Source organism: Ursus arctos, unplaced genomic scaffold (assembly GCF_023065955.2).
Source record: "Ursus arctos isolate Adak ecotype North America unplaced genomic scaffold, UrsArc2.0 scaffold_5, whole genome shotgun sequence".
Classification (NCBI taxonomy): domain Eukaryota; kingdom Metazoa; phylum Chordata; class Mammalia; order Carnivora; family Ursidae; genus Ursus; species Ursus arctos.
The window spans coordinates 74984762-75010878 of NW_026623067.1; the positions used below are offsets into that span (position 1 = coordinate 74984762).

General features: G+C 38.5%; 2 protein-coding genes and 1 long non-coding RNA gene across 18 annotated transcripts in view; 1 reads left to right on the forward strand and 2 right to left on the reverse strand.

Annotated features, from left to right (window-relative positions):
* Window positions 1–10930, reverse strand: part of FAM172A (family with sequence similarity 172 member A) — a 428036-nt gene extending 417106 nt beyond the window's left edge. For 8 of the 12 annotated variants that reach the window (XM_057307516.1, XM_057307513.1, XM_057307511.1 and 5 more), the window contains exon 1: window positions 573–10930. In XM_057307516.1, the coding sequence (XP_057163499.1) occupies window positions 573–750 (178 nt within the window). In that variant the 5' untranslated portion in view covers window positions 751–10930. The remainder of the gene's footprint in view (window positions 1–572) is intronic. The other 4 variants (XM_057307514.1, XM_057307515.1, XM_026498614.4 and 1 more) reach the window with 2 other exon arrangements.
* The window catches only part of LOC113255092 (uncharacterized), an 89146-nt gene continuing 63581 nt past the window's right edge, over window positions 553–26117 (forward strand). The window contains exon 1 of one of the 3 annotated variants that reach the window (XR_007190472.2): window positions 553–849. This is a non-coding gene — a long non-coding RNA (uncharacterized LOC113255092). The remainder of the gene's footprint in view (window positions 850–26117) is intronic. The other 2 variants (XR_008957654.1, XR_008957653.1) reach the window with 2 other exon arrangements.
* KIAA0825 (KIAA0825 ortholog) overlaps window positions 21524–26117 on the reverse strand; it is a 376584-nt gene continuing 371990 nt past the window's right edge. For all 3 annotated transcript variants that reach the window (XM_026498622.4, XM_057307500.1, XM_048220968.2), the window contains one exon: window positions 21524–24331. In XM_026498622.4, coding sequence (XP_026354407.1) covers window positions 24214–24331 — 118 coding nt within the window. In that variant the 3' untranslated portion in view covers window positions 21524–24213. The remainder of the gene's footprint in view (window positions 24332–26117) is intronic.

Here is a 26117-nt window from a genome sequence, read left to right on the forward strand (position 1 = left end):
TAAATCTCTGGCTGAGGAAGAGAAAAGAGCGCTTCCAATATATACCTAACTTTATTTCAAAGCCAAAAGTTTAAATACCATTCCAGTCAAATGTCCCACCAGCGCCTATACATACATGTTACAAGTTTCAGAGAATTTTACAACTGCACTTTAATTTTATGTCTGCAGTGAATGACATCTGGTAAAGCTTCAGCCGTTGATTATAATTTTTGTAGAAAAAAATGTTTAATCAGACAATAAATACCGTCCCTCCGGAGAAAGCATACCAGGGCCCATTACTCTATGGTCTCTAGGGCTCACCGAACCCCACATGTTCACTTGTAAGGACAGTAAGCCATGGAACGCACGTGTTCTGCCTTGCCTCATAAGTGAAAATGGCAGGTGGAACCTGCCCTTCGGCGGGGTCCCGGAATTGGGGACACCTGTGAGCACGGCACGCAACGTGAGCTGTGGGCTGCTTGCGGCCCGGGGGCCAACAATCCCCGCCCTGAGACCGACCAGGCCAGCCCCTTCCTCTGATTTCCGCCCGGGCCTCCCCCCGGAGCTCATATCCCCGCAAACGCAGGTCCTACCTGAGCTCTGCCCCCAGCTACAGGGCTGCGGGGGGAGGCGGGAGGAGGCGTGGCCTTCCAGCTCGCCAGACAAACTCCCTCGTGCGGTTGTTATGACTTTCCCTCTCGGGATCCGCGCCCCGACCAAGTTCGAGCCGCACTTCCGGGGTCCGCAGGAGACTGAAACGTCATTGCGCATGAGACGGCGGCAGCGACAATCCGGAAATGGGCGGAGCGTGGTCGCTAGGTTGGTTCCTGTGGAGCTAGGTGGGCTGGGACTGAGAGAGGCTTGTGGGAGGTAAGAGTTGTCGTGTTCTTTTCCCGTGAGCTTTGCTCGGCTTTTCCTTCAACCTTTTTTCTAAAGCGGGAGACGCCGCTTCTTGAGTAGCCTTAGAGGACGAGGCCACTTTGAAGCTTCGTTCTCCAAGAGAAAATTTAAAAGCAGTTGCGAGACTGTCCATGCAGCCAGTTGCCCACTCTCCCACTCATGTTTTATTTAGCTTTACCCACTCCATTCAGCTCCAGAGAAGACAAGAGGTCGAAACTTCTAGATTTGGAAGATTAAATTTACTTTAAAATTATGACTTATAAAGTAGGAAAGTAAGGTTAGGCTCCCTGACCCTGCTCTTTTCCTATTTCCTGAGTACTAGTGGGATGAATGGGAAACAGTTGTGAAAAACTGGAGTCACCTGGCTGGGGAGGACTTTGGTTCTAAACGCAGACTTTATGGGAAAATTCCTGGTAGTAAAATTTGCTCACGAAAATCCTTTAAATGTCCCACAAGGTACAGAATACATAATGTTAAAAATAAAGTTTAGATTTTTTAATTCTTATACACACTTGAATGTGAGATCTCTTAGGTAGTTGAAATGTTAGAATGAAAGGAGAGTTTGTGTGTCGATATCCGGGCATTTAAACAGTCAAAAATCCAAGGGGCATTTAAACAGTCAAAAATCCAAGGGTCAACTCTTAATCTTCATCTTAACCATTCAGCAGCATTTGACACAGTTAATTACATCTTTTTACTTGAAAGTTGATACACATTTTTCATTTGACTTTTGTGAAATCACGGTGCTCTTTTGACTCTTTTGCTTGACTGCTTCTGATTTTTTTTTAAAGATTTTATTTATTTATATGACAGAGAGAGAGAGAGAGACCAAGCAGGGGCAACAGCAGGCAGAAGGAGAGGGAGAAACAGGCTCTCTGCGGACCAGGGAGTTGGATGCTGTTCTCCATCCCAGGACCCAGGGATCACCACTGGAGTGGAAGGCAGCTAACTGAGCCACCCAGGCGCCCCTCTTCCCGATTTCTAAATGTTGTTATGCTCCAGACCTATTCCCTTCTTTATCTGGTGATCTCATCCATTTCCTTCATCGTCTTTTACATAACTTCACTATGCTGATGGCTTCCAAATATCCATATCTAGTCCTGAGTTCTATACTCACTTCTTGCTATACTCACATATCCAACTTCTTATTCAAGATATTACTAGGATATTTAATATGCATGTCAAACTCTATATATTTTCTACCTCCACAACCTGTTTCGTATTACGTATCTCTCCATCTGAGTAAATGGTGCTGGATTCTTATAATTGTTCAGATTATCCTGTGATTCCTCTTTCTCTAACATTCCATGTCCAATCCCTCAGCAAAATCTGTTGGCTCTTTTTTCAAAGGGTATCCTAAACCTAGTTAGTTCTCAACACCTGTAGAGCATTATTCTACTTCTCAGTGGATGCTGTAATTGCCTCTTAATTGTTCTACATGCTTCTATTTTTGCCTTCCTACAGTCTAGCCTTCATTTGGCAGCTGTAGAAATGCTTCTAAAATGCATGTCAGAATTTTGTTACTTTCCTGGTCAAAACTTTTAAGAGCTTCTTTATTCAAGTAGAATAAAATCCGAAATTGTTTTCATAAAACTCTAAGACCCTACATGATCGGGCCCCTGGTCACTCCTTGCTGCCACTGAGGAAGAGGGTTGTAAGAGATTTGGAGATGTGGTGGGGAGAGGCTTGACCAGGAACCTTGGAGTTTGGGAAATGGCAGTCCCAAAGATGATTACCCAGCTCTCTTGCCTGGAAATATTTAAAGGAAACAGACCAACTGAGGGTGCCTGTGATGACAAAGAGATAAAAACTTGAATTTTCCCAGCAGCTAGTAGACTTGTTGGTACATGGCTGTTTTATTCATTTTCAAGGGCTACCGATAACAAAGTACCTTAAACTAGGTAGCTTCACAACAAAAAAAATACTGCCTCACATTTCTGGATTTAGAAGTTCAAGATGAAAGTAGGCAATGTTGGTGCTTTGAGCACTGGAGAGAAATTTTCTTCCATGCTCCTAGGATCTGGTGGTTTGCCAGAATCTTTGATGTCCCTTGGCTTGTAGATGCATTATCCCAATCTCTACCTGTATCTTCTCATGGCATTCTCCCTGTGTATTGTCTCTGCATCCAAATGTTTGCCATTGTATAGGGATGCTAGTCATATTGCATTAGGGTACACCCCATTGACCTTGTTTTAACTTGATTATCCAATGGCCTTATTTCCAAATAATGTCATTTGTGAGGTACTGGGCTTCTGACTTTATTGTATCTTTTCAAGGGGACACATTTCAGCTTGTAGCACTACTAGAATTGTTTTGAAAAAAGATGTGAAGTGTTTCCAGTAGAATGAAAGAAAGGAAAAGCAACCAGGGAGCAGAATGAAGTTGTGTGAAGTAAGCCACCAGGAGAGGATCTGCATGGAAAATTTGACATGCTGTCTGGGGCATTCATTCTGTGTATCTGGCAATGGCAGTGTTGGAGTTCCAGGATTTGGGTCACTCTCCAAAATGTACAAAAGCATCAGCTCTTAGGCAGTTGTTACAGAGGGCACCATGGTTTTCCTTTACAGTAGGCTTTTCTGATTGTAAAAGAATTGCTATGACACCTCTAAGAATTGACTGAAACGGAGTCAGTGTAGAAGTATGTAGAGAATTTAGGAGGCTGTTGGGTTCATCCAAATGAATGATGATGGTGGCACCGATGTGTGAGGCGCTTAGACTGATGCCTTCTACTCAGTAAGTTTTAACTCAGTGTTATTCAAATTCCACATGACTAAGTTCATTTTTAGTCTGTGAATTGTTTTGAAGGTCTGATACTTTATTTTTAATTTTCAAGAAATATTTATTTTCTGATTGCTTATTCTTCATAGAAGAGTGCTATTTTATGTTCTTCAATATCATCAGAAAGTTCTTTTCTGTTTCCTGAAACATCTCTTTTTTTCTCTAAGGTTGGGTATTCTGTTTATCATGATCCTTTAATATTATTGGTTTGTTGATTCCTGGCTTTCTGTTTACGTCTTTGTAAAATGGGTTATGTTGACTGGTTTAGCAGTAACTAGAATGTTTTTCTTTCCAATATTTTATGAAAATTTACAAGCATACAGAAGGTTAAAAGAATAGTACAGTAGACACATGTATCTCCACCTCCTAGATTATACTGTTAACTTGTTCCTGTATTTTATCACATAACTGGCCATCTTTTTCAAGCTCTTGATTTGTCTTTTTTTAAAAGTTCATCTCAGAGTGTATCATAGCATTGTTTTTTTTCCTGTAGTTATGTAGGTAGAGGTATATTTTCTAAACAAGAGGGGGAAAATGTAACTCTGAGTCAATAGATGGGGCTTTTTAGTGGTCATGGTGCCCTTAAGGCTATAAGGGTTGAAAAACAGAGGTCAGCTGAAGTCTTCCCCAGTTATCTAACTAAGAAGGGTTTTGTTATGTAGGAGGATTTCCCTCCTGGTCTGTTTTTCTGTGCACGTGCACACACACACACACCTCACTCCTAGCCTATTTTAATCTTTCTCAGAGGCACAGTGTAACCTTAGGCTTCTTTATGTGATATTTTTCTCCCATATCATGTATTTGTTAAGATATTAAAAATTCGGCATCGGGCTCCCTGCACTGCTGGTGTCTGCTTCTCCTTCTGACCCTCCCCCACTCCTGCTCTCTCTCTCTCATTCTCTATCAAAGAAATAAATAAAATCTTTTTTAAAAAGTGCTGTTTGTGATTTAAAAAACCCAAATATTCAGTTTAAACAAGATGGAAGTTCATTTCTCATCCACGTAAGTGTAGGCACCCTAGGACTTTTATGGCTTTATAGTCAGTGACCCAGGTTTCTATATTTTTGTGGTTCTGTCAAGCTTATCATGTGCCATCTTCATCTGGCCATAATGGCTACTTCAGTTTCTGTTATGCTCACATACCAGCTAGAAGGAAGAGAAAAAATACCCCTTGAGAATTTGTGAGAAGTTGCTTGCACCATTTTTGTTTACATCTTATTGATCAGTACTTAGACATGCAGTCACACATAACTACTCTGCTACTAAGTACTTGGAAATGTGATCCTTTTTTTAGAGTTTTTGATAAAGATCTTATTTTTTCCTCCAGGATTGTATTTAAATTCAAATTAGTTAACATAAAGTGTAGTATTAGTTTCAAGAGTAGAATCTAGTGATCATCACTTATATATAACACCCAGTGCTCATCACAAGTGCCCTCCTTAAGCCCATCACTCTTTTAGCCCATCCTGCCACCCACCTCCCCTGCAGCAACCTTCAGTTTGTCTATAGTGAAGAGTCTCTTATGGTTTGCCTCCCTCTCTATTTTTATCTTATTTTATTTTTCCTTCTCTTCCCCTATGTTCATCTGTTTTGTTTCTTAAATTCTACGTATGAGTGAAATCATGTTATTTATCTTTCTCTGACTTATTTTGCTTAGCATAATACACTCTAGTTCCTTCCATGTTGTTGCAAATGGCAAGATTTCATTCTTTTTGATGGCTAAGTGTTACTCAACTATATATATATTAACCATTCATCAGCCAATTGGACTTTCCATACTTCAGCTATTGTTGATAGTGCTGCTATAAACATTGGAGTGCATGTGCCCCTTTGAATCAGTATTTTTGTATCCTTAGGATAAATAACTTGTAGTGTAATTGCTGGGTCATAGGGTGGTTCTATTTTTAACTTTTTGAGGAACATCCAATACCGTTTTCCAGAGTGGCTGCACCAGTTTGCATTCCCACCAACATTGTAAGAGGTTTCTCCTTTCTCGCATCCTCACCAACATCTGTTGTTTCCATAGCTGTTAATTTTAGCCATTTTGACTGGTGTGAGATGGTATCTCATTGTGGTTTTAATTTGTATTTCACTAATGATGAGTGATATTGAGCATTTTTTCATGTGTCTGTTAACCATTTGTATTGTCTTCTTTGGAGAAATGTCTGTTCATGTTTTCTGCCCATTTCTTAACTGAGTTATTTTTTGAGTGTTGAGATTGAAAAGTTCTTTATAGACTTCAGGCTCTAGCCCTTTATCTGATATGTCATTTGCAAATATCTTCTATTCTTTGGGTTACCTTTTAGTTTTGTTGATTGTTTACTGTGCTGTGTAGAAGCTTTTTATCTTGATGAAGTCCCAATAGTTAATTTTTGCTTTTGCTTCCCTTGCCTCAGGAGACATACCTAGAAAGAACAGTCTTGTTTTTGGCTGATGTCAAAGGCATTAGTTACTACCTGGGTTTTCCTCTAGGATTTTGATGGATTCCTGTCTCACATTTAGGTCTTTCATCTATTTTGAGTTCATTTTTGTGTATGGTGTAAGAGAATGGTCCAGTTTCATTCTTCTAAATGTGGCTGTCCAATTTTCCCAACACCAATTGTAAAAGAGACTTTTTTCCATTGGATATTCTTTCCTGCTTTGTTGAAGATTAGTTGACCATATAGTTGTAGGTCCATTTCTGGGTTCTCTGTTCTGTTCTCTTGATCCATGTCTCTGTTTTTGTGCCAGTATCGTGCTGTCTTGATGATTACATCTTTGTAATATGGCTTGAAGTCCAGAATTGTGATGTCTGCAGCTTTGGTTTTCTCTTTCAACATTCCTTTGGCTATTCAGGGTTCTGGTTCCATACAAATTTTAGGATTGTTTCTTCTAGCTCTGTAAAAAAAATGCTGGTGTTATTTGGTGGGGATTACATTGAATGTGTAGATTACTTTTCGTAGTATACACATTTTAATGATATTTGTTCTTCCAGTCCATGAGCATGGAATGTTTTTCCATTTCTTTGTGTCTTCTTCAATTTCTTTCATAAGTGTTCTATAGTTTTGAGAGTACAGATCTCTTACTTCTTTGGTTAGATTTATCCCCAAGTTTCTTATGGGTTTTGGTGCAATTGTAAATGGGACCAATTCCTTGATTTCTCTTCTGATTCATTATTGATATATAGAAATGCAACAGATTTCTCTAAGTTGATTTTATATCCTGCAACTTTGCTGAATTTATTTATCAGTTCTAGCAATTTTTTGGTGGAATCTTTCAGGTTTACTACATAGAGTGTCACGTCATCGGTGACGAGTAAAAGTTTGACTTCTTCCTTGCTGATTTGGATGCCTTTTCTTTCTTTTTGTTGTCTGATTGCTGAGGCTAGTACTTCAAGTAGTATGTTGAACAACAGTGGTGAGAGAAGACATCCCTGTCGTGTTCCTGATCTTAGGGGGAAAGCTCTCAGTTTTTCCGCATTAAGGTTGATGTTAGCTGCGGGTCTTTTGTGTGTGTATATATATACATATATGTATATATATAGCCTTTATGATGTTGAGGTATGTTCCTTCTATCCCTACTTTCTTGGGTGTTTTTATCAAGAAAGGATGCTGTAATTTGTAAAATGCTTTTTCTGCAATTATTGAGAGGATCATATGGTTCTTATCCTTTCTTTCATTAACGTGGTATATCATGTTGATTGGTTTGCCGATATTAAACCACTCCTGCAGCCCAGGAATAAATCCCACTTGGTCATGGTGAATAATCCTTTCAATGTATTATTGGATTTGATTAGTTAGTATCTTGTTGAGAATTTTTACATCCATGTTCATCAGGGATATTGGTCTGTAATTCTCCTTTTTAGCTGGGTCTTTGTCTGGTTTGGGGATCAAAGTAATGTTGGCCTCATAGAATGAGTTTGGAAGTTTTCCTTCCACTTTTATTTTTTGGAACAGTTTCAGAAGAATAGGTATTTTTTATTTTTTAAAATTTATTTAAATTCAGTTGGGCAACATATAGTACATCATTAGTTTTTGATGTAGTCTTCAGTGATTCATTAGTTGCATTTAACACCCAGTGAATGTTTGGTAGAATTCCCCTGGGAAGCAATACAGCCCTGGACTCTTGTTTTTTGGGAGACTTTTGATTACTGATTCAATTTCTTTTCTGATTATGGGTCTGTTCAAATTTTCTATTTCCTCCTGTTTCAGTTTTGGTAGTTTATATGTTTTTAGGAATTTATCCATTTCTTCCAGATCGCCTAATTTGTTGGCATATAATTGCTCATAATATTCTCTTATAATTGTATTTCTTCAGTGTTAATTGTGATCTCTCCTCTTTCATTCATGACTTTATTTATTTGGGTCCTTTCTCTTTTCTTCTTGAAAAGCCTAGCTAGAGGTTTATCAGTCATACTAATTGTTTCAAAGAAATGGGTCCTAGTTTTGTTGACTTGTTCTGTTTTTCTTTCTTTCTCTTTCTTTCTTTCTTTCTTCTTTCTTTCTTTCTTTCTTTCTTTCTTTCTTTCTTATTTCTATGTCATTGATTTCTGCTCTAATCCTGTTTCTCTTCTCCTGCTGGGTTTAGACTTTATTTGCCACTTTTTTTTGCAGCTCCTTTAGGTGTAAGTTTAGGTCGTGTATTTGAGACTTTTTTTGCTTCTTGGGGAAGGCCTGTATTGCTATATACTTCCCTCTTAGGACTGCTTTTCTTCATCCCAAAGGTTTTAGACTGTGCTATTTTCATTTTCATTTGCTTCCATGTATTTTTTAAAGTTTCTTCTTTAATTTCCTGGTTAACCCATTCATTCTTTAGTAGGATGTTCTTTAACCTTCATGTATTTGTGGTCTTCCCAGTTTTTTTTCTTGTGGTTGACTTCAAGTTTCATAGTGTTGTGATCTGAAAATATGCATGGTATGGTCCCAATCTTTTTGTACTGTTTGAGGCCTGTTTTGTGACCCAATATATGATCTATTCTGGAGAATGTTTCATGTGCACATGAAAAGAATGTGTATTCTGCTGCTTTAGGATGAAATGCTCTGAATATATCTGTTAAGTTGACCTGGTCCAGTGTGTCTTTCAAAACCATTGTTTCCGGGGCGCCTGGGTGGCACAGCGGTTGGGCGTCTGCCTTCGGCTCAGCGCGTGATCCCGGCGTTGGGATCGAGCCCCACATCGGGCTCCTCCGCTATGAGCCTGCTTCTTCCTCTCCCACTCCTCCTACTGTGTTCCCTCTCTCGCTGGCTGTCTCTATCTCTGTCGAATAAATAAAATAAAATCTTTAAAAAACAAACAAACAAACAAAACAAAACCATTGTTTCCTTGTTCATCTTCTGCTTAGTTGATCTTTCTATTGCTCTGAGAGGGGTATTAAAATCCTGTATTATATCAATGAGTTTTTTTAAGTTATTGATTGATGTATATATTTGGCTGTTCCCAAGTTGGGGGCCTAAATATTTACATTTGTTAGATCTTGTTGGATAGACCCCTTTATTATGACATAGTGCCCTTCTTCACCTCTTATTACAGTCTTTGTTTTAAAATCTGGTTTGTTGAACATTATATCAAAAACTAATGATGTACTATATGTTGGCTAATTGAACATAATAAATTGAAAAAATAATTAAAAATAAAAAGAAACTAGTTTGTCTTATATAAGTAAGGCTATTCCATATTTCTTTTGATGTCCATTAGCATGATAAATGGTTCTTCACCCCTTCCCTTTCAATTTGGAGGTATCTTTGGGTCTTAAATGTGTGTCTTGTAAGCAGCATATCAGTGGGCCTTGTTTTTTGATCTATTCTGATACCATATGCCTTTTGACTGGAGCATTTAGGCCATTTACATTCAGAGTAATTATTGATGGATATGAATTTACTGCCATTGTATTACCCGTAAGGTTGCCGTTCCTGTAGATTGTCTCTACTGCTTTCTAGTCTTTGTTGGTTTTGTTTCTTTCTTTCCTGCCCAAAGTCTCCCCTTTAATATTTCTTGCAGAGCTGGTTTACTGTTCATGAACTCCTATAGTTTTGGCTTGTCTTGGAAACTCTCTATTTCTCCTTGTATTCTGAACGACAGCCTTGCTGGATAAAGTATTCTTGGCTACGTATTTTTCCCATTTAGCACATTGAATATATCATGCTGCTCTCTTCTGGCCTGCCAAGTTTCTGTGGACGGGTTTGCTGCTAACCATATTTGTCTACCTTTGTAGGGTAAGGACCTTTTGTCTCTAGCTGCTTTCAGAATTCTCTTTATCTTTGTATTTTGCAAGTATCATTATATGTCTTGGTAGTGACCTGTTTTTGTTGATGTTGAAGGTAGTTCTCTTTTCCTCTTGCACTTGAATGCTTGTTTCCTCTCCCAGATTAGGGAAATTCTCAGCTATAATTTGTTCAAATAAACCTTCTACCCCTTTTCCCCATTCTTCTTCTTCTGGGACTCCTATGATAAGGATATTTTTGCACTTGATGGAATCACTTCTATGTTCATGCCTATGTTCATGATCTAATAGTTTTCTTTTCCTCTTTTTTTCAGCTTTGTTATTTTCTGAAATTGTATCTTTTATATCACCTATTCCTTCCTCCGATTCTTCCATCCTTGCTGTGATTGTATCCACTCTGTTTTGCATCTTAGTTATAGCATTTTTTTATTTAGGCCTGACTACTTTTTAGGTCTTATATCTGCAGCAAAGGTTTCTCTGGTGTCTTCTATGCTTTTTTCAAGCCCAGCTAGTATTCTTATAACTTGTTCTAAAATCTTTTTCAGTTACATTGCTTATATCTGTTTTGAGCAAGCCCTTGGCTATTTCTTCTTGAACTTTCTTTTAGGGAGAATACCTTCATCTTGTAATTTTCCTAAGTTCCTGTCTTTCATGTATTATGAAGGCCTGTTATGTTTCCTGCTCCTGAGAGTAATGCTATATTAAGAATGGGTCATACAGTTTCCAGGGCCTGGCACTTCAGGAACTGTTTCTGATGTATGCTGCCTGCACTCTGTTGTTATATCTTAGCTGCTCTTCCTCACAGGTCAGTCATCTACGGAATTCCTCCTAGCTGGCAGTGGGGAGTATTTGGGCCTTTAACTAGGTGTGCTTTGATTTGTTTGTTAAGATAACAAACAAATTTTTTTATCTTTTATCTTTTATTTTTTATCTTTTATCTTTTATCTTTCGATAAAAGAAAAGAAAAAAGAAAAAAAAAACAAACCTGGTCCAAAAGAGAAAGAGAAAAGGAACAAAAAAAGCAAAAAAACAACTATAAACTTGATTCCAAAAAAAAAAAAAAGGACAGAAAGAAAAAAGGAGAAAAGGGAACATACAAACAAACAAAAAACTGTAAGCCTGATTTCGAGGAAAAAAGTACATGCAGGGGGCCTGTATGGTTCCTGTGGGAGAGAGGCCCCCTGGGCTTGCTCTCAGTCAGACCTGCCCTAGTAAAGCTGCCTCTGCAGGCCATAGTGGGGTGGAGTTTTATATAAGGAGCTCCAGCCTCTACTGGGGCTGCTGTGTTTCTCTCTGAAGTCCAATAGTGCTGGTGGGTGAGGAGCAGTGTGGTGGTAGAAGATGGCATCACTCTGCCCTCTTGCTCCTGGGGAAGGGAACTGGTGGCCGCTGGTGTTCAGGAGGCCCTTACAGAAAAGTGAATGATCTCCCCTTCTGTGGCCCAAGCCTCTATGAGATCCCTGCCCTCAACCTGTCCATCCCTGGGCCTTTGGCAAGTCCGGCACCACAGTACTCCTGTGCTTTATCTCTGTTGTGCCGCTGGGATTCAAAACTCCAGATCTTAAATGACCTGGCAAGGCATGAACCAGTGCTCCTCCCCCAGAGAAGAGCCTTGCAGTGCTTCGCCCAGTGTCATGATGGTGTCTAGGATTTATGGTGAAGCACAGTGAAAAGCTGTTAATGACTTATCTGGAGGAGAACCTCACAGGGTTGCCCCCAGTGTCGCTTTGTCCCAAAAAAGCAGTCATGGCAATGAAGGTGCCTTGAGTCTATGGTGCAGCACAGCAAAAAGCTGCAACCATGTTATCTGCTCTCTGCATGTGCCTCTGTCCCCTGCTGTTGAATGGCTGCTCAGTGGCATCCACTGGGTCCCTTGTCCTTGGAGAAAGAATCTGTCGTCTTCCAAAGGTACTCCAGGAAGGAGGATGTTCTCTCCCAGCGCAACCCAGGGGAGCCCCACACCAGGCTGTCCACCATCCACTCCGAGACCTCTGACCTCCCTTCCCCGGGGTACCACTGCCCGCCCAGCTTGGTTCCTGTGAATGGTGCGGACTTCTAAAACCTCAGAATTTGGGCTCCACAGTATACAAAAAACTTTAGTCAGTTCCTCTCAATTCCCAAGTCAGTGGTCCTGGGGGAGTGTTTTTCTTGTATGATCCCAATGCACTGCTCTCACTCCAACCCCCCATCCTCTCCGTAAAAAGGGCTCCCACCCCCTCCATGGCACTGCGGCTTTTCTCTCCCCCAGTTCACATCTCTGAACCTTGTAGCTGCCATGTTCTTTCCCTCTAAGTGTGTAGATTGTTTTCTTAATCCTCAGATGGATATCCTAGTTGTTCAAAATGTTTTGATGCTGATTTAGCAGCGTTCAAGGGACAAGCAAGCCCAGGGTTCTCCCACTACTCTGCCATTTTAATTCTTCCTTGGGAAATATCTTGATTTGAGGTGACTGTGTACTATACAAAACAAAGGGTGAATGGATGTTGCAAGTACAACCAGCAATCTCTGCCTTAGGCCTTACCATCCATATTATTTCCAGGAAGACATTTCCCAAGCAGATTGCTCACTTTCTCTGAAGAACCATTCTTAGCATGTTAGCCTGGGAAAAAGAATCCAAATACATTTATCTGAGCCCAAGATAGTTGTTTCTGTTTAAGTGACCATCTTGAAACAGAAGCTTCCCTCAGTGATTTTCAAAGCGCCATGGAATTGCTTCAAGAATTATCTAAGAGAGTGGATATGTACTCTCTAAATAACTTTCTTAACCTTCATATCTGTTTTATAAATTCTATTTCCTAGAGAAAGAATTCATCTGAAGAAAGCATTACTCTGTGGAAGTTTGAAAGCTGTTGTCAGTATCCTCTACAGATAGCAAAGGCTCTCTAGTTGGGGAATGTCAGAGCACATTTTGCCTCTCCCTTCTGTAGTCCTAGCACCATTGTATCATCCACGGACCAGTTCAACAGCATTGACCCACCAATTCCATTCCTGTTGTTATTTTTAAGACTTACTTGGCACAACAACAAATACCTACACAAAGGAAACGCCTCTTCATTTTTCCTTTTCTGTCTGGTTTAAAGATAACCAATTCAGCTTGTAGATTTGTTGCCTAAGGTGAAACGTCTTGAGCCTGTGTAACTTTTAGCTATAACAGTGCTTACCGTGTTAGAGCCAAAAACAACATACAGCACAACACAATTCAAACGTGTAGTAAGTTTAATTTCTGTAACTGATCTCATCTTGTTTTATAGCTCTCATTTCTGTTCGGGTAGTTTTGTTTTGTTTTGTTTTGAATCCCTAATTTTACCAGTTAAAGCTAGTCTTCTTTTCTAGTTTAAAATTGTTTTCTTGTAAATGTTTACTCAATCTAATGACTAAACTGTCCATTATCTGACATTGGCTCCCTTTCCTCTTCTCAAGATAATATTGAATGTAGGGGAAATTTAAGTATAACGTAGGTGGGGCAGGAGCCTCTGTCCTCAGGCCATCCTTTGGGTTCTTGTTGTAATCCATTAAGGTGACCTTCTATTTGCCTGGTTCCTGAGAATTCTACAGTAGGGTACATTTAGGTGTGGGTTGGTCTGTGTGGTTTGTATTCCACCCCCCTTTTTTTTGACATTATCCTAATATTCCTCATTACTATCCAGCAACACTGTCATTTGCCTCTAGTTGTGAGGCAACTTCATTCTGTGTTCTTTGTCTTATGACACCAGTTCTGGGACTGAAAAACTATTGATGGAATGTTTTCAGCAGTACATTTCAAGGTTCATTACAGTTCTCTTTTTTTAAGATTTTATTTATTTATTTGACAGAGAGAGAGCACAAGCAGGGGGAGCAGCAGGCAGAGAGAGAGGGAGAAACAGGCTCCCCGCTGAGCAGGGAGCCCAACTCAGGGCTCACTCCCAGGACCCTGGGATCATGACCCAAGCTGAGGGCAGACGCTTAACTGAGCCACCCAAGCACCCGGGTTCATTACAGTTCTTAAAGAGAAAAAGGTTAACTCTCTAAGAATATTAAATATTATCAGCCCAGTCCTATTTATACCAAACAGTATCAACAAGAGATCGCAAATTCCAAACCTGAGAAAATTTGTTGAAGCAAGGAACTTACATTCCTGAAGACACAAAAAGAAGACCTTGACCTCTTACCTTACTTCATATGCAAAAAGTTCAAAGTGGGTCATATACCTAAATACAAATGGTAAAGCCAGTAAAGCTTCTAAAGAATAGAATAACTTCATGTCTTTGGGATGAGCAAATATTTCTTAAGTTACAAAAAGTATGAACCATAAAAGAAAAGATTAGTAAACGACATCATAAAAAATTTTCATTGTGGAACCAGTGTCTCATGAGCAGGGCTCCAGTGTTTTCAAAGCACCACACCTAAGATAAGATAGACCTTCCAGGGGCGCCTGGGTGGCACAGCGGTTAAGCGTCTGCCTTCGGCTCAGGGCGTGATCCCGGCGTTATGGGATCGAGCCCCACATCAGGCTCTTCTGCTATGAGCCTGCTTCTTCCTCTCCCACTCCCCCTGCTTGTGTTCCCTCTCTCGCTGGCTGTCTCTATCTCTGTCGAATAGATAAATAAAATCTTAAAAAAAAAAAAAAAAAAGATAGACCTTCCATTCCAGGAGTGGGAGCTGAGCAGAAAGAGAGAGCCCCCACCTCTTGACTGCATTTGCCAGGGACTTAGCCTCAGCACAGGTAGTTGAGGTCAGGATGAGAAGTGTTGAAATCCTGTTCTTTTCAGGAAGAAAGTCCTCAGATTGGGAGGCTTGGGGTGAGGGAACTCTGTTCTTTGGTGCAACCTTCTGAAATGGAGTCTTTGCGTCACAAGGAGCAGTTAGGAAGGGAGGGGTCTTGGTTCAGATACCACATACTTTAGCCTTTCTGACCAAATTTTCATAGATTTTTCTGGAGTAGATATTTTTTTTTTATTTGCTGTTCGCATATGGCCATTTCCAGAGCCCTTAAATGTATTTTTTATTTTTGTTTTTGAACTCTACTTTAGGGGAGTGGGTCAGTGGGGTTTCTCATCCTATCATGCTAGAAGTCAGGACCAGGTGTGCAGTTTGGGACAGCTGGAGTCTCTCTTTATTTCTGGTGTGTTAATTTTACTTTTGAGCCCAGCTCCAGTATTGTTTTTTATTATATTCTACTTATTAATACTATATGGTTGGGTTAGAGGTGGTGTGTTAAAACCTGAACTTTGCTGTGCATCTCTTTTTTTAAATTGACATATAATTGACATACAGCATTGTATTAGTTTCAAGTGCACAACGTAATTACTTGATATTTGTATATACTGTGAGATGATTACCACAAAAAGTCTAGTTAACATTCTTCACCATAATAGTTAAAATTTTTTTTCTCGTAATGAGAATTTTTAAGATTTACTCTCAGTAACTTTCAAATATGAAATATAATAATTTTAAATATAGGCATCATGCTGCACATTACAACCCCATATCTTATTTATTTTATAACTTGAAGTTTATGCCTTTTGACCCATTTTGCCAACCTCCCTTTGGTCCCTTGTCTGCAATCATCAGTCTCTTTCCTCTATCTAGGAGCTTGTGTATTGTTTTTTGTTTTTGTTTTATATTCCACAAAAAAGTGAGACCATACAGTATTTCTTTTTCTCTGTCTGAGAAAAGGATCCTCCATGGTGTCACAAATGGCAAGATTTCACTCTTTTTTTTATGACCGAATAATATTCCAGTGTGTGTGTGTGGACATTTTCTTCACCCATTAATCTAGTAATCTATGAATCTGTCGGTGGACACAAGATTATTTCTATATCTTGGCTATTATAAATAAGGCTGGAATGAATATGGGATTGCATTTTTTTTAATTGTTAGTGCTTTCATTTTCCTCAGATAAATACCCGGAAGTGGCTTGCTAGATCTATGGTATTTTTATTTTTAATCACTTGGAGAAATTCCATACTGTTTTCCATAGTAGCTGCATCAATTTACATCCCCATCAACAGTGTACAAGGACGCTCCACATCCTTACCAACATTTGGTATTCCTTGTCTTTTTTTTTCTTGATAGTCGGCATTCTAGCAGGTGTGATGCAATATCTCACTGTGATTTTGATTTGCATTTTCCTGATGATTAGTGATGTTGAGCATCTTTTCACGTACCTCTTGGTAATCTGTATGTCTTTGGAAAACTATTCAGATTTTCTGTTCACCTCAGTCAGAATTGTTTTGCTATTGAGTTGTATGAGTTTTAAAATATTTTGGATAATTAGCCCTTTATTAGATATATAATATGCAAATATTATCTCCCATTCAATAAGTTGCCTTTTCATTTTGATGGTTTCTTTTGCTGTGTAGATTTTTAGTTTGATGTATTCTCTTTTGTTTATTTTTACTTTTGTTGCCTTTGCTTTTGGTGCCAAATTCCAGAAATTATTGCAAAGACATATCAAAGAACTGACCAGTTGTGTTTTCTATTGTAAGTTTTTTGGGTGGGGGGGGTGCCTGCGTGGCTCAGTTGGTTGAGTGTCCAACTCTTGATTTCCGCTCAGGTCATGACCTCAGGGTTGTGAGATTGAGCTCCGTCTTGGGCTCTGCACTGGGCATGGAACCTGCTTATGATTTTCTCTCTCCCTATCCCTCTGCCCCTCCTCCCGTCTCGCCATAAAAAAAACAAGTAAATGGAGTTTTATGGTCTGGGTCTTACATAAAGCTTTAATCCATTTTGAGTTGATTTTTGTTTATCGTATAAGATAGAGGTCCAGTTTTACTCTTTTGCATGTGACTGCCCAGTTTTCCCAACACCATTTATTGAAGAGAATGTCCATTTCCCATTGTGTATTGTTGGCCTTTTTGTTTTGTTTTGTTTTAAAGATTTTATTTATTTATTTGATAGAGTGAGCACAAGCAGGGGAGCAGCAGAAGGAAAGGGAGAAGTAGGCTCCCTGCTGAGCAGGGAGCCTGATGCAGGGCTTGATCCAAGGCCCTGGGATCATGACCTAAGCTGAAGGCAGATGCTTAACCAACTGAGCCACCCAGGCACCCCGGCCTCTTTGTTAGAAACTAATAACCATGTAAGTGTGGGTTTATTTCTGGCCTCTCTAATTTGTTCCTTTGTTCTTTGTGTCTCTTCTAATGCCAGTGCCATCCTGTCTTGATAACTATAGTTTTGTAATAGAGTTTGAGATCAGGAAATACACCTCCAGCTTTGTTGTTCTTTCTTAAGATTGCTTTTGATATTCAAGGTCTTTTATGGTTCCATTCAAATTTTAGAATTGCTCATTCTATTTTTGTGATAAATATCATCAGTACTTTGTTAGGGATTACATGAATTCTGTAGATTGTTTTCGAAATTATGGATATTTTAATAGTGTTAATTCTTTTAATCCATTAGCGCAAAATATCTTTCCATTTATTTGTGTCTTTTTCAATTTATATTTTTAATGGCTTACAGTTCTGAATGCACAGATCTTGTACTTTTTTGGCTTAATTTATTTCTAAGTATTTTATTCTTTTTGATGGTATCATAAATGTGATATTTTATTTCTCTATAGTTCATTATTGTATAGAAATGCAACAGATTTTTGCATATTGATTTTGTATCCTGCAACTTTACTGAATTTGTTGATTAATTCAGAAAGTTTTTTGGTATAGTTTGGTATATATAAAGTCTCTTTCATTTCTGATATATTTGTTGAGTACCCCCTTTTTCGTAGGCTAAAGTTTTATTAATTTTCATTATCTTTTCAAAGAATCAGATCTTAGTTTCATTCATTTTTTCTGTTATCTTTTTAGTCTCTTATTTATTATTTTTCTGATTTTTGTTATTTCCTTCTTTCTACTAACTTTGGGTTTTGTTTGTTCTTCTCTTTCTAGTTCCTCGGGATGTAAAGTTAGGTTGTTTGAGATTTTTCTTGACCTTGAAATAACCATTTATCACTATAAACTTCCCTCCTAGAACTTCTTTTGCTGAGTACTGTACGTTTTGGTATCCTGAATTTCCATTTTCATTTGTCTTAATGTAGTTTTTTATTTCTCTTGATTTATTTGATTCATTGGTTGTTTAATAGCATGTTGTTTACCACATAGTCATGAATTTTCTAATTTCTTCTTGTAATTGATTTCTAGTTTCATACCATTGTGGTCAGAAAAGATGCTTGATATGACTTCAGTCTTATTAAATTTATTAAGACTTTTTCTGTGGCCTAATCTTTGATCTGTCCCGGAGAATGTTCCATGTGTACTTAAGAAGATTGTGTACTCTGTTGGATAGAATGTGTATATGTCCATTAAGTCCATCTGGTATAATGTGATTTTTAAGGCTGATGTTTCTTTGTTGATTTGTCTCAGGCTGATGGGAAGCCAGTCCCTCAAGCAGCAAGTTTTAAAGTAAGCAAACATATGTAGTTCTTTGGGAATATAAGCATAAGCTCCAGTTGCTACCAGAGCCAAGGTATCCAGAGGAGTTGATCTGGGCAGAAGCTGCAAAAATTGTAGCTCCAGATGACTGTATAAGCTCCTTTCTGGGAGATATGGGCAAGCTGCAGCAAGACTGAGGGAGAGGGTCTCCTTGCCTCTGCTACCTGTGAGCATCTCCATAGACATCTAGATGTGTGTCAGACCTGAAGCCTGCCCCTCAAGCTGAAGATCCAGGACAAGTAAAAAGGCCTCTTTCACAGACATTCAGGAAATATGTTTTAGTCTTCAGGAACATAAGCTTTCCCTGGCCACCAGAACAGGCAGTCAAGGGGCATCCCCTGCATGGCAGCAGCAAAGACCAGAGCACCAGAAGTAAAATAACTTCATCAGATGTGTGTGAAAGTTCCCTTCCAAAAGATACTGGTGCTCTGGTGCATGGTAGATGGAGAGTAAGAAGATAGTGCCCATCTTTCAAGGTTTCTGGAAAGGATTACAGATAGCCCTCAGATGGGTTTTGAATTAGAAGCCTGCCCCTCAGGCTGCAGCTGTGATGATAAACTAATAGGCCTCTTTGACAGAAGATTGAACTCCTGGCTTCTTTGCCTTTTTCTGTGCCCTGGGAGTAGAAGCTATTTAAGAATTCCTTCTTCATTGCTTAGTTTCCTGTGGGAACCATGACCGTAAGCCCCACTGACTCCCAGAGCCAGGTGATGTAGAGGTGAACCCTGATGGCAGCCACAAAAACTGTGGTGCTAGACAAGGACATAAGCTCCTTTCTGGGAGATAACAGTGAGCTGGGGTGAGGCAGAGAGCACAGAGATTTCATTTACTGGCCTCCGTTCCCTGAGCGCTTCTCTACAGGACCCTAGATGTGTGCCAAAGCAAATGCCTGCCTCTTAGGCCTAAGCTCCTAAACAAGCAGTTAAGCCTCCTTCCCAGAAAGACTGCTGTGTGTTGGTGGGGTGGGGTGGGGGGTCATCTGCACTCTGTGTAGTGCCCTGGGAGTGGTAATCTACCAAGAATGGTCTCTTCAATTGTTACAGTCCTGTAGGACCCAGGAACACAACCTTACCCCCAGCCTCCACAGTCAGGTGAAGAAAGAGCATCCCCTGGGTGTCATTCATAAAAACTGGGGTACCAAAAGGTGTAACAGTTCCCCTCTGGAAGATAATGGCACTCTTCAGTGCAGCAAAGGGAGAATGTGTAGATGGTGGCCACCAGATAGAGTGAGGCTGAGGGTTTGTAAAGGTGGTGCCCACTGGAATGAAACAGAAGGATGATGCCCACAGGTTACAGAGCAGCAAAGGGGGGTGTATGGTGCTGCCCATTTTGGGGGTGGGGAAAGGCCTAGGCTTTTGAAAAACCAAGGGGTTGGTTTTATGGTGAGCATGTGTTTCAGTCTTTCCTACCTGCTTTGATGTGGTGTTTTTCTCATTTGCCTGATGTGTAGCTATTGCTTAGCTAGTTTTTAGGTTTTTTCCCAGAGTGGATTGTTCCATGCTTAGCTGTAGATTCAGTGGGTCCATGAAAGGAGGTCAGGATCTTTCTACATTGCCATCTTGAAGTAGAACCTCACTGTGTATCTTTATTTAAAATCTGGGTCAGATTCTTCACATTTCTATAACTCATGTTCTTATTATCTAAAATGGGGCTCTCAATACAAATCTCAATATGGGCTTAGAAGGTATTTAATTGGCTATTTTATATAGAGTGTCTGGCACATAGCCTGGTTTACTGTAGCAATAAAAAATTAAGCCCTGGTTCTTTATTCCTAGTCTCGATCTACTTCCTCTTCTCAACATGGTTACCCTCATGAAGGATATATCAGTGCCTAATTCCCAATTTGTAATGGATAGACTCCAAAGTGGCTCCCATCATCCCCACCTCCTGGCATTCATGCTCTTCGGTGATCCCTTCTCCCTGAGCATGGGCAGGATGAGTGATTTGCTTTTGACCATTAGAATTTCTTAAAAGTGATGGAATGAGCATGGTGTGTGTGATTACATTACATGCAGTTGTAACATTGACCTTGCAAGGAGATTCTTTGTCCCTTGCTGACTTTGAGGAAGAGGCCATTTTGGGAAGACACGCATGGCAAGTAACTGAGGTCCCGAGTCTGATAGTCTGCAGGGTAATGAATGTTGTCTTGAACTTTGTTGTGTGAACTTTGAAGTGGATCCTTCCCCACTTGGGCCTCAGATGAGACTGCAGTCCTGGCTGATGCTTTCATTTTAGCTAATGTCCTAAAAACCATGCCCAGACACTTGACACACAGAGACTGTGAGATAATGTGTATTGTTTTAAGCTGTTAAATTCTGTCAGTAATTTTAAGTAGCAGTAGTTACCTAATCCAGATCTTTTTTGGTTCAAATAATTATATTTTGAAAAGAAAAGTGTTTTATAAGGTTTTGAATTCTTTAAATTCTGGAGAAACCAGAGTTTACTGCTTTATTGATGGTACTGTTGAAAAATTTCCCAAAGGCAAAGCAGATAGTTTTGTCATTGTGTGAAAAAATAGCTGATGCTGAATATACTGGTCTTATAATTCCCTATTAAAATTTAAGAGCTTTCAGGCATCTTGTTACAAATATTTTGCAGTGGAATTTTCACATACTGCAGTTTTGTGGTGCGCGCGCGCGTGTGTGTGTGTGTGTGTGTGTGCATGTGTATTAAAAAAAAAAAACTTGTAACATAAAATCTACCTCCTTAGCCTTTTTTTAAGTGTATAGTACAGTAGTGTTAAGTATATTCACCATGTTGTGAAACAGAGCTCCAGAATTTTTCCATCTTGTAAAACTGAAACTCTGTACTCATTACACAACTCTTCTTTTCCCTAGCCCCAAGTAACCACCATTCTACTTTCTTTCTCTATGAATTTGACTAGTTTAGCTACCCCGTATAAGGGGAACCATACAGTTTTTGTCTTTTTCTGGCTGTCTTATTTCATTTAACACAATGTCCTCAAAGTTCATCCATGTTGTAGCATGTGATAATATTTCTGTCCTGTGAAAGTCTGACTACAGCCTTTTTATGTTTTTAATTATGAAATATTAAAAGCATAATGAAGAGTATTAAAAAACTTAATTTTTTTTTATAAAAATGCTAACTACAAATAAACTGAAGCTCTCTGTGACTCAGGAATATATGAAATGGAATAATAGAATACTTTGAGTAAGCACATATTGGTAGACAAGTGATTAATTTTCACATTCCTTGCTAGATAATTCTATAAAGAGTGGTAGAGACAACAAAAATGTAAAATATCTGAAATACACATTATCATCTGTATTTTATTAAGAATTAATTCACACTGTTTCACCTAGTAATTGATAAACCAATAATAAAATAGATACATCTTTATAATTACACAAAATACGGTTAAACAGAACACAGAAGGAAGATAACATTTTTGTAATAAGCATATTGAGACTTATAAAGTATTAGGGTTCATTTCTTTTGTTAACTTACACAAATGCAAAATAAACATGAGAGAGTAAACATTTTGAAATGCCATTCTTATCATACTTAAGAAACATGTCGAGCATAAAGTCAAAATGATCTGATAAATCAATGTGTTATCATTTAACATACCCAGTTAAAAGTTTTATTACACTTACGGCTGCAATAATTTCATTGAGCAAATATAGAAGAGAATTCATCTGGGGGCGCCTGGGTGACTCAGTTGGTTAAGCAACTGACTCTTGATTTTAGCTCAGGTCATGATCTCAGGGTCATGAAATCGAGCCCCACATCAGGTTGTGTCTTGGGCATGGAGCTCTGTGTTGGGCATCTCTATCCCTCTGCTCCTCCCCACTGCTTACTTGCTCTCAGTTTCTCTCTCTCTCAAAAAAAAAAAGAAAGAAAGAAAGAAAAGGAAAAAAAAATTCATCTATAAGCTCTTCTGTTTTCCACTTTTCTCTCCTTCCAACTGATCTACTTCTCCCCTTACTATTCTAAATTCATTTCAAATGGAGCCATAGAGATTTTTTTTTCTAGAGGAAATAAGTTACTTCTCAGGATTACTATAGTAATGTACAGATTCAGTTAAAAAAATAGTGTTAAAAGATGATTTTTTTAGATACATTAGAAGACAAAGAACTCAAATATGAACTCCTTTACTTTATAAGATTATTTAGTTTATTGGATCAGTTTATTTTTGACTTTCTATTTTAGTGTCTTTTCCAATAAAATACAGTATGCAGTTTTACACAGACCATCACAAAGCTGAAGAAAGTCACTGTTATCTTAAATTATTATAGTAACTGTTTGTAGGTAAGTTAATTTCTCATGAAAATTTCTTACCATTTTTTAAATGGTCTGTATAGAATTTTTAAATTATTTATTTATTTTAGAGAGAGACAGAGCAAGTGAGCAGAGGGGCAGGGAGAGGGAGAGAATCTCAACCAGACTCCACACTGAGTGTGAATCCCAAGGTGGGGCTCGATCCCTCAACCCTGAGATGAGGACCTGAGCCGAAACCAAGAGTCTGACACTTTAGCTCACTGTGCCACCCAGGCACCCCAGTTCTGTATAGAATTTTTAGAAATTATTTCAACCATGTCTTAAAACACTTGGCTCATGATTATACCGATCAACAAAAATACATTTTTTAGAAATAAAATGTGTTACTGGTAGGCAGCTAGCTACATGGCCATTTATATGTTTTTTATGTAGGAATTAATGCAAGAGATTTTTCTAAGGTGGCCTCCTCTGCACTCTAAGCTTTTACTTTTTGAAAAATGCATAAGTACTTTCCTTTGGAAATTATGTAGCCTACACATATTTTATAAAAATCACAGAATGTGGGAATATGGACAATCTGAGAACATCAGAAACATGATGTTCGATATCATATGGTCTAAAATAGATAAGGCTTCTCTCAGATATCCTGTAGATTGCTCAACAGTCGAATTGCCTTTTTGTCTTCTTTTTATGACAGTCATTCAAACAACTGTGTTTATTAATTGCCCACTACATGAACAACTCTGTGGCAGGTATTTGGGGAGACTATGAAATCCCTTAAAAAGGAGACTTCGTATTATAAGCCCTTTGAGATTTTCATAATCTAATACCATGTACTAATAGGAAGGATATAGTAAATATAACTTGACATAGAGGGCACTAGAACACATTCCATTTCCTTTGTGTGTGTGTGTGTGTGTGTGTGTGTGTGAATGTAATAGAAATAAAAGAAATAACAGAAACTATGGTATTGCTGGAATGAGTTTTGAATGTTATTTTGGAAGAAAGATGCTTTCCAGTTGGGAAAATGGTAAGCTTGTGAACCAAGAGGATGACAAACAGTTGCTTGAATATGGAGATAATGGGTATAGGATCGGAAAGCATAGGGTTGAAAGTTTGAACGTGGTGTTTGAAACACCATTATAGGCAGAGATGGGACTAAAGTTATACTTCAGGAGGATGTTTTTATGGTTATGATTCAGATAAACTGTATGAGGAAGAGGCTTTGGGAAAGGAGGCTGGTATATTGTTGGATTTTAAAAGTGACTAAGACCTGAACGTGGGCTATAGCTATAAAATTAAATTGAAATTTTCAGATGACCCTCAAGGGGCTATGTTACTCTTTTCAACTTAACATCTAAGTGCTTTATTTAAAAATCCTTCGGGAAAAGATTTCCAAACATTTTGTCTGTTGTCATAGATACTTCAAGACTAAGAAGAAAAAAAAATAATTCAAAGGGAACACGAGATGGCAGCAGTTATATCATATAAAGAGAACAACTGAGGAACGAAAAACATTTGAAATTATTTTTAAAGTAAAAAATATGTAGCACTTTATTCTTTATGTGGTGTATTCCTTTTCATTTCAGAGATTACTCAGTTATTGGTTTCATGCTTCACAGCACATCTGAGGTTCATTCTGACTGTAGTAAAAATCCTACTCCATTACATGTGATTATTTCCTAAAATAAAGCTGTTGCTGTTTTCTGCAGATTATGGTTCCTCTGTGTTATCTGTGGCAGAAGAGTTCTGGATGGTGCAAAATTGTTTTAAATGTTCCAGCATCGTTTTTTCTTCCTCTTCTAGTCTTTCATCCTTCCTCATTTCCCATCTAAAAGAAAAATCACATCTTAGTATTTTTGAACTTCCAAACTGTAGTCAACACTCAGTTATTCAAGGTTTGAATATGTGTAGTGACTGGTTTACTGAGGCATCTATTTCTCCTTGTTTATTCTTTTACTGACTTCTCTCGGGCTCGAAATTTCATTGGCACTGCTTCTGCAGAATGGGCCAGAAAAATGGGAGAGGAAAGTGGAGTCAAACCAGTTCCAGTCTAGGGTAAAGTTTTAAAGTATTGTTTTAAATATGTTAATTTTAAAAAATTTATATGCCTTACTAGGATATACATGCATATAAATAAAACCTAGAATTAACAATTAATAAGCAAATATTTTGCATAGTATTTTTCCTCACTGATCAGCATATCAGTGGCTTTAAGTTGCAGAGAAATGTGCCAGGAAGACCTCAGCAGCAAGAAGAATATCAAGCTAAATTGAATATACCTTAAAGGCAGGTCAGTCTATTTCTAGAAATAATACCAGATTTGAAATAATCTTGTTAAAATTACCCAAGAAAAGTAGCAAATTGTTAGCAAAATTCCATAGGGAATTGGCTAAAAAAGAGAGACTAAAGACTCTAATTTTGGGTGACTGATTGGGAGATATTTAACAAACTGTCAGAATATGGAAGTGTATATGAATATAATCTTAAAAGTAAACAGCACAATAACCCAAGTATGGTTAATTCCTTCTGCTCCTTCCTCTTATATGCCACTTCCTCAGGTCTGGGCAGGGCACACTTGACCCAGCAATCTAACAGTGAATCATCCACATGTATTTTCTTGCTCTTTTCCTCACTCCTAATTCTACCAACCCCCAAGCCATCTACCATGATATACTGTCACAAAAGGATTTTAAATCCAATGTTTTAATCCTAAAAAGATAACATCCTAAAAGACCCTCGGCTATAAGGGGACAGGATTTCTAACAACAAACAAGGAGCTATGCACTGAATGTCTTCCAGAAGCCCACTATTTTATTATATTCAGAACTCCCGAATAAGAGTCTATCATATGTGAAGAAAGTATGTTGAGTTTGGAGTGGGATCTTTCTGGTTTTCTTCACTGAAAAGAAAGCAGGGGCATTGCATTTTCCATAGAAACCTCCTACTAGGATCCTTGTTCCCACACGCAGGTTTTTTTGGAGTGTTGGGCTCACTATGCCCTGACCAGTCCTGGGAAGTAGTTTATATAAAGAAGGAAGGAAGAGTGGAGAGAAAGAATTATCTGAGAAATGAGACTTGGGTTTAATCTACATTTCTTCATCATTGTCTGCCTGGGATTCTCCTCATCTCCTAGCCCCAATCTTGGCTGGATTGAAAAACTGTAATTCACGGTTGTCTTAATTTCTCTATATGTTCCCATATGGTCAGAGTTAGGTCATTGGTCATATAAGTTTTAATAACAACTTGAAGGATAAAGAGATTTTTCACTACTACACTACTCAGTCATGTGACAAGGGGCAATTCTCCCCAGGTCAGTATTTCGAAATTTAAAATTTAGCCCATAAGGTTACCTTCTACTGTTTTCATGGAATTTTAAAGATCAAAAACTGTCACTTGTTATTCCCATTCTACAGAGAAGTAAACTGAGATACAGAATGTTAATGTCACTTGCCCAGGTATCCTTGGATTGAAATCAGGGAGTTAGGCTCTAGAATCTACTTAGAAATGCAACACTCACCATGTTTTAAAACGATTTACATTTATCATTAATTAATGGTATGAGCAGTTTGAGTATTTTATTTCCTAAAAAAATGTTGCCCAAATTGGGCTGTATG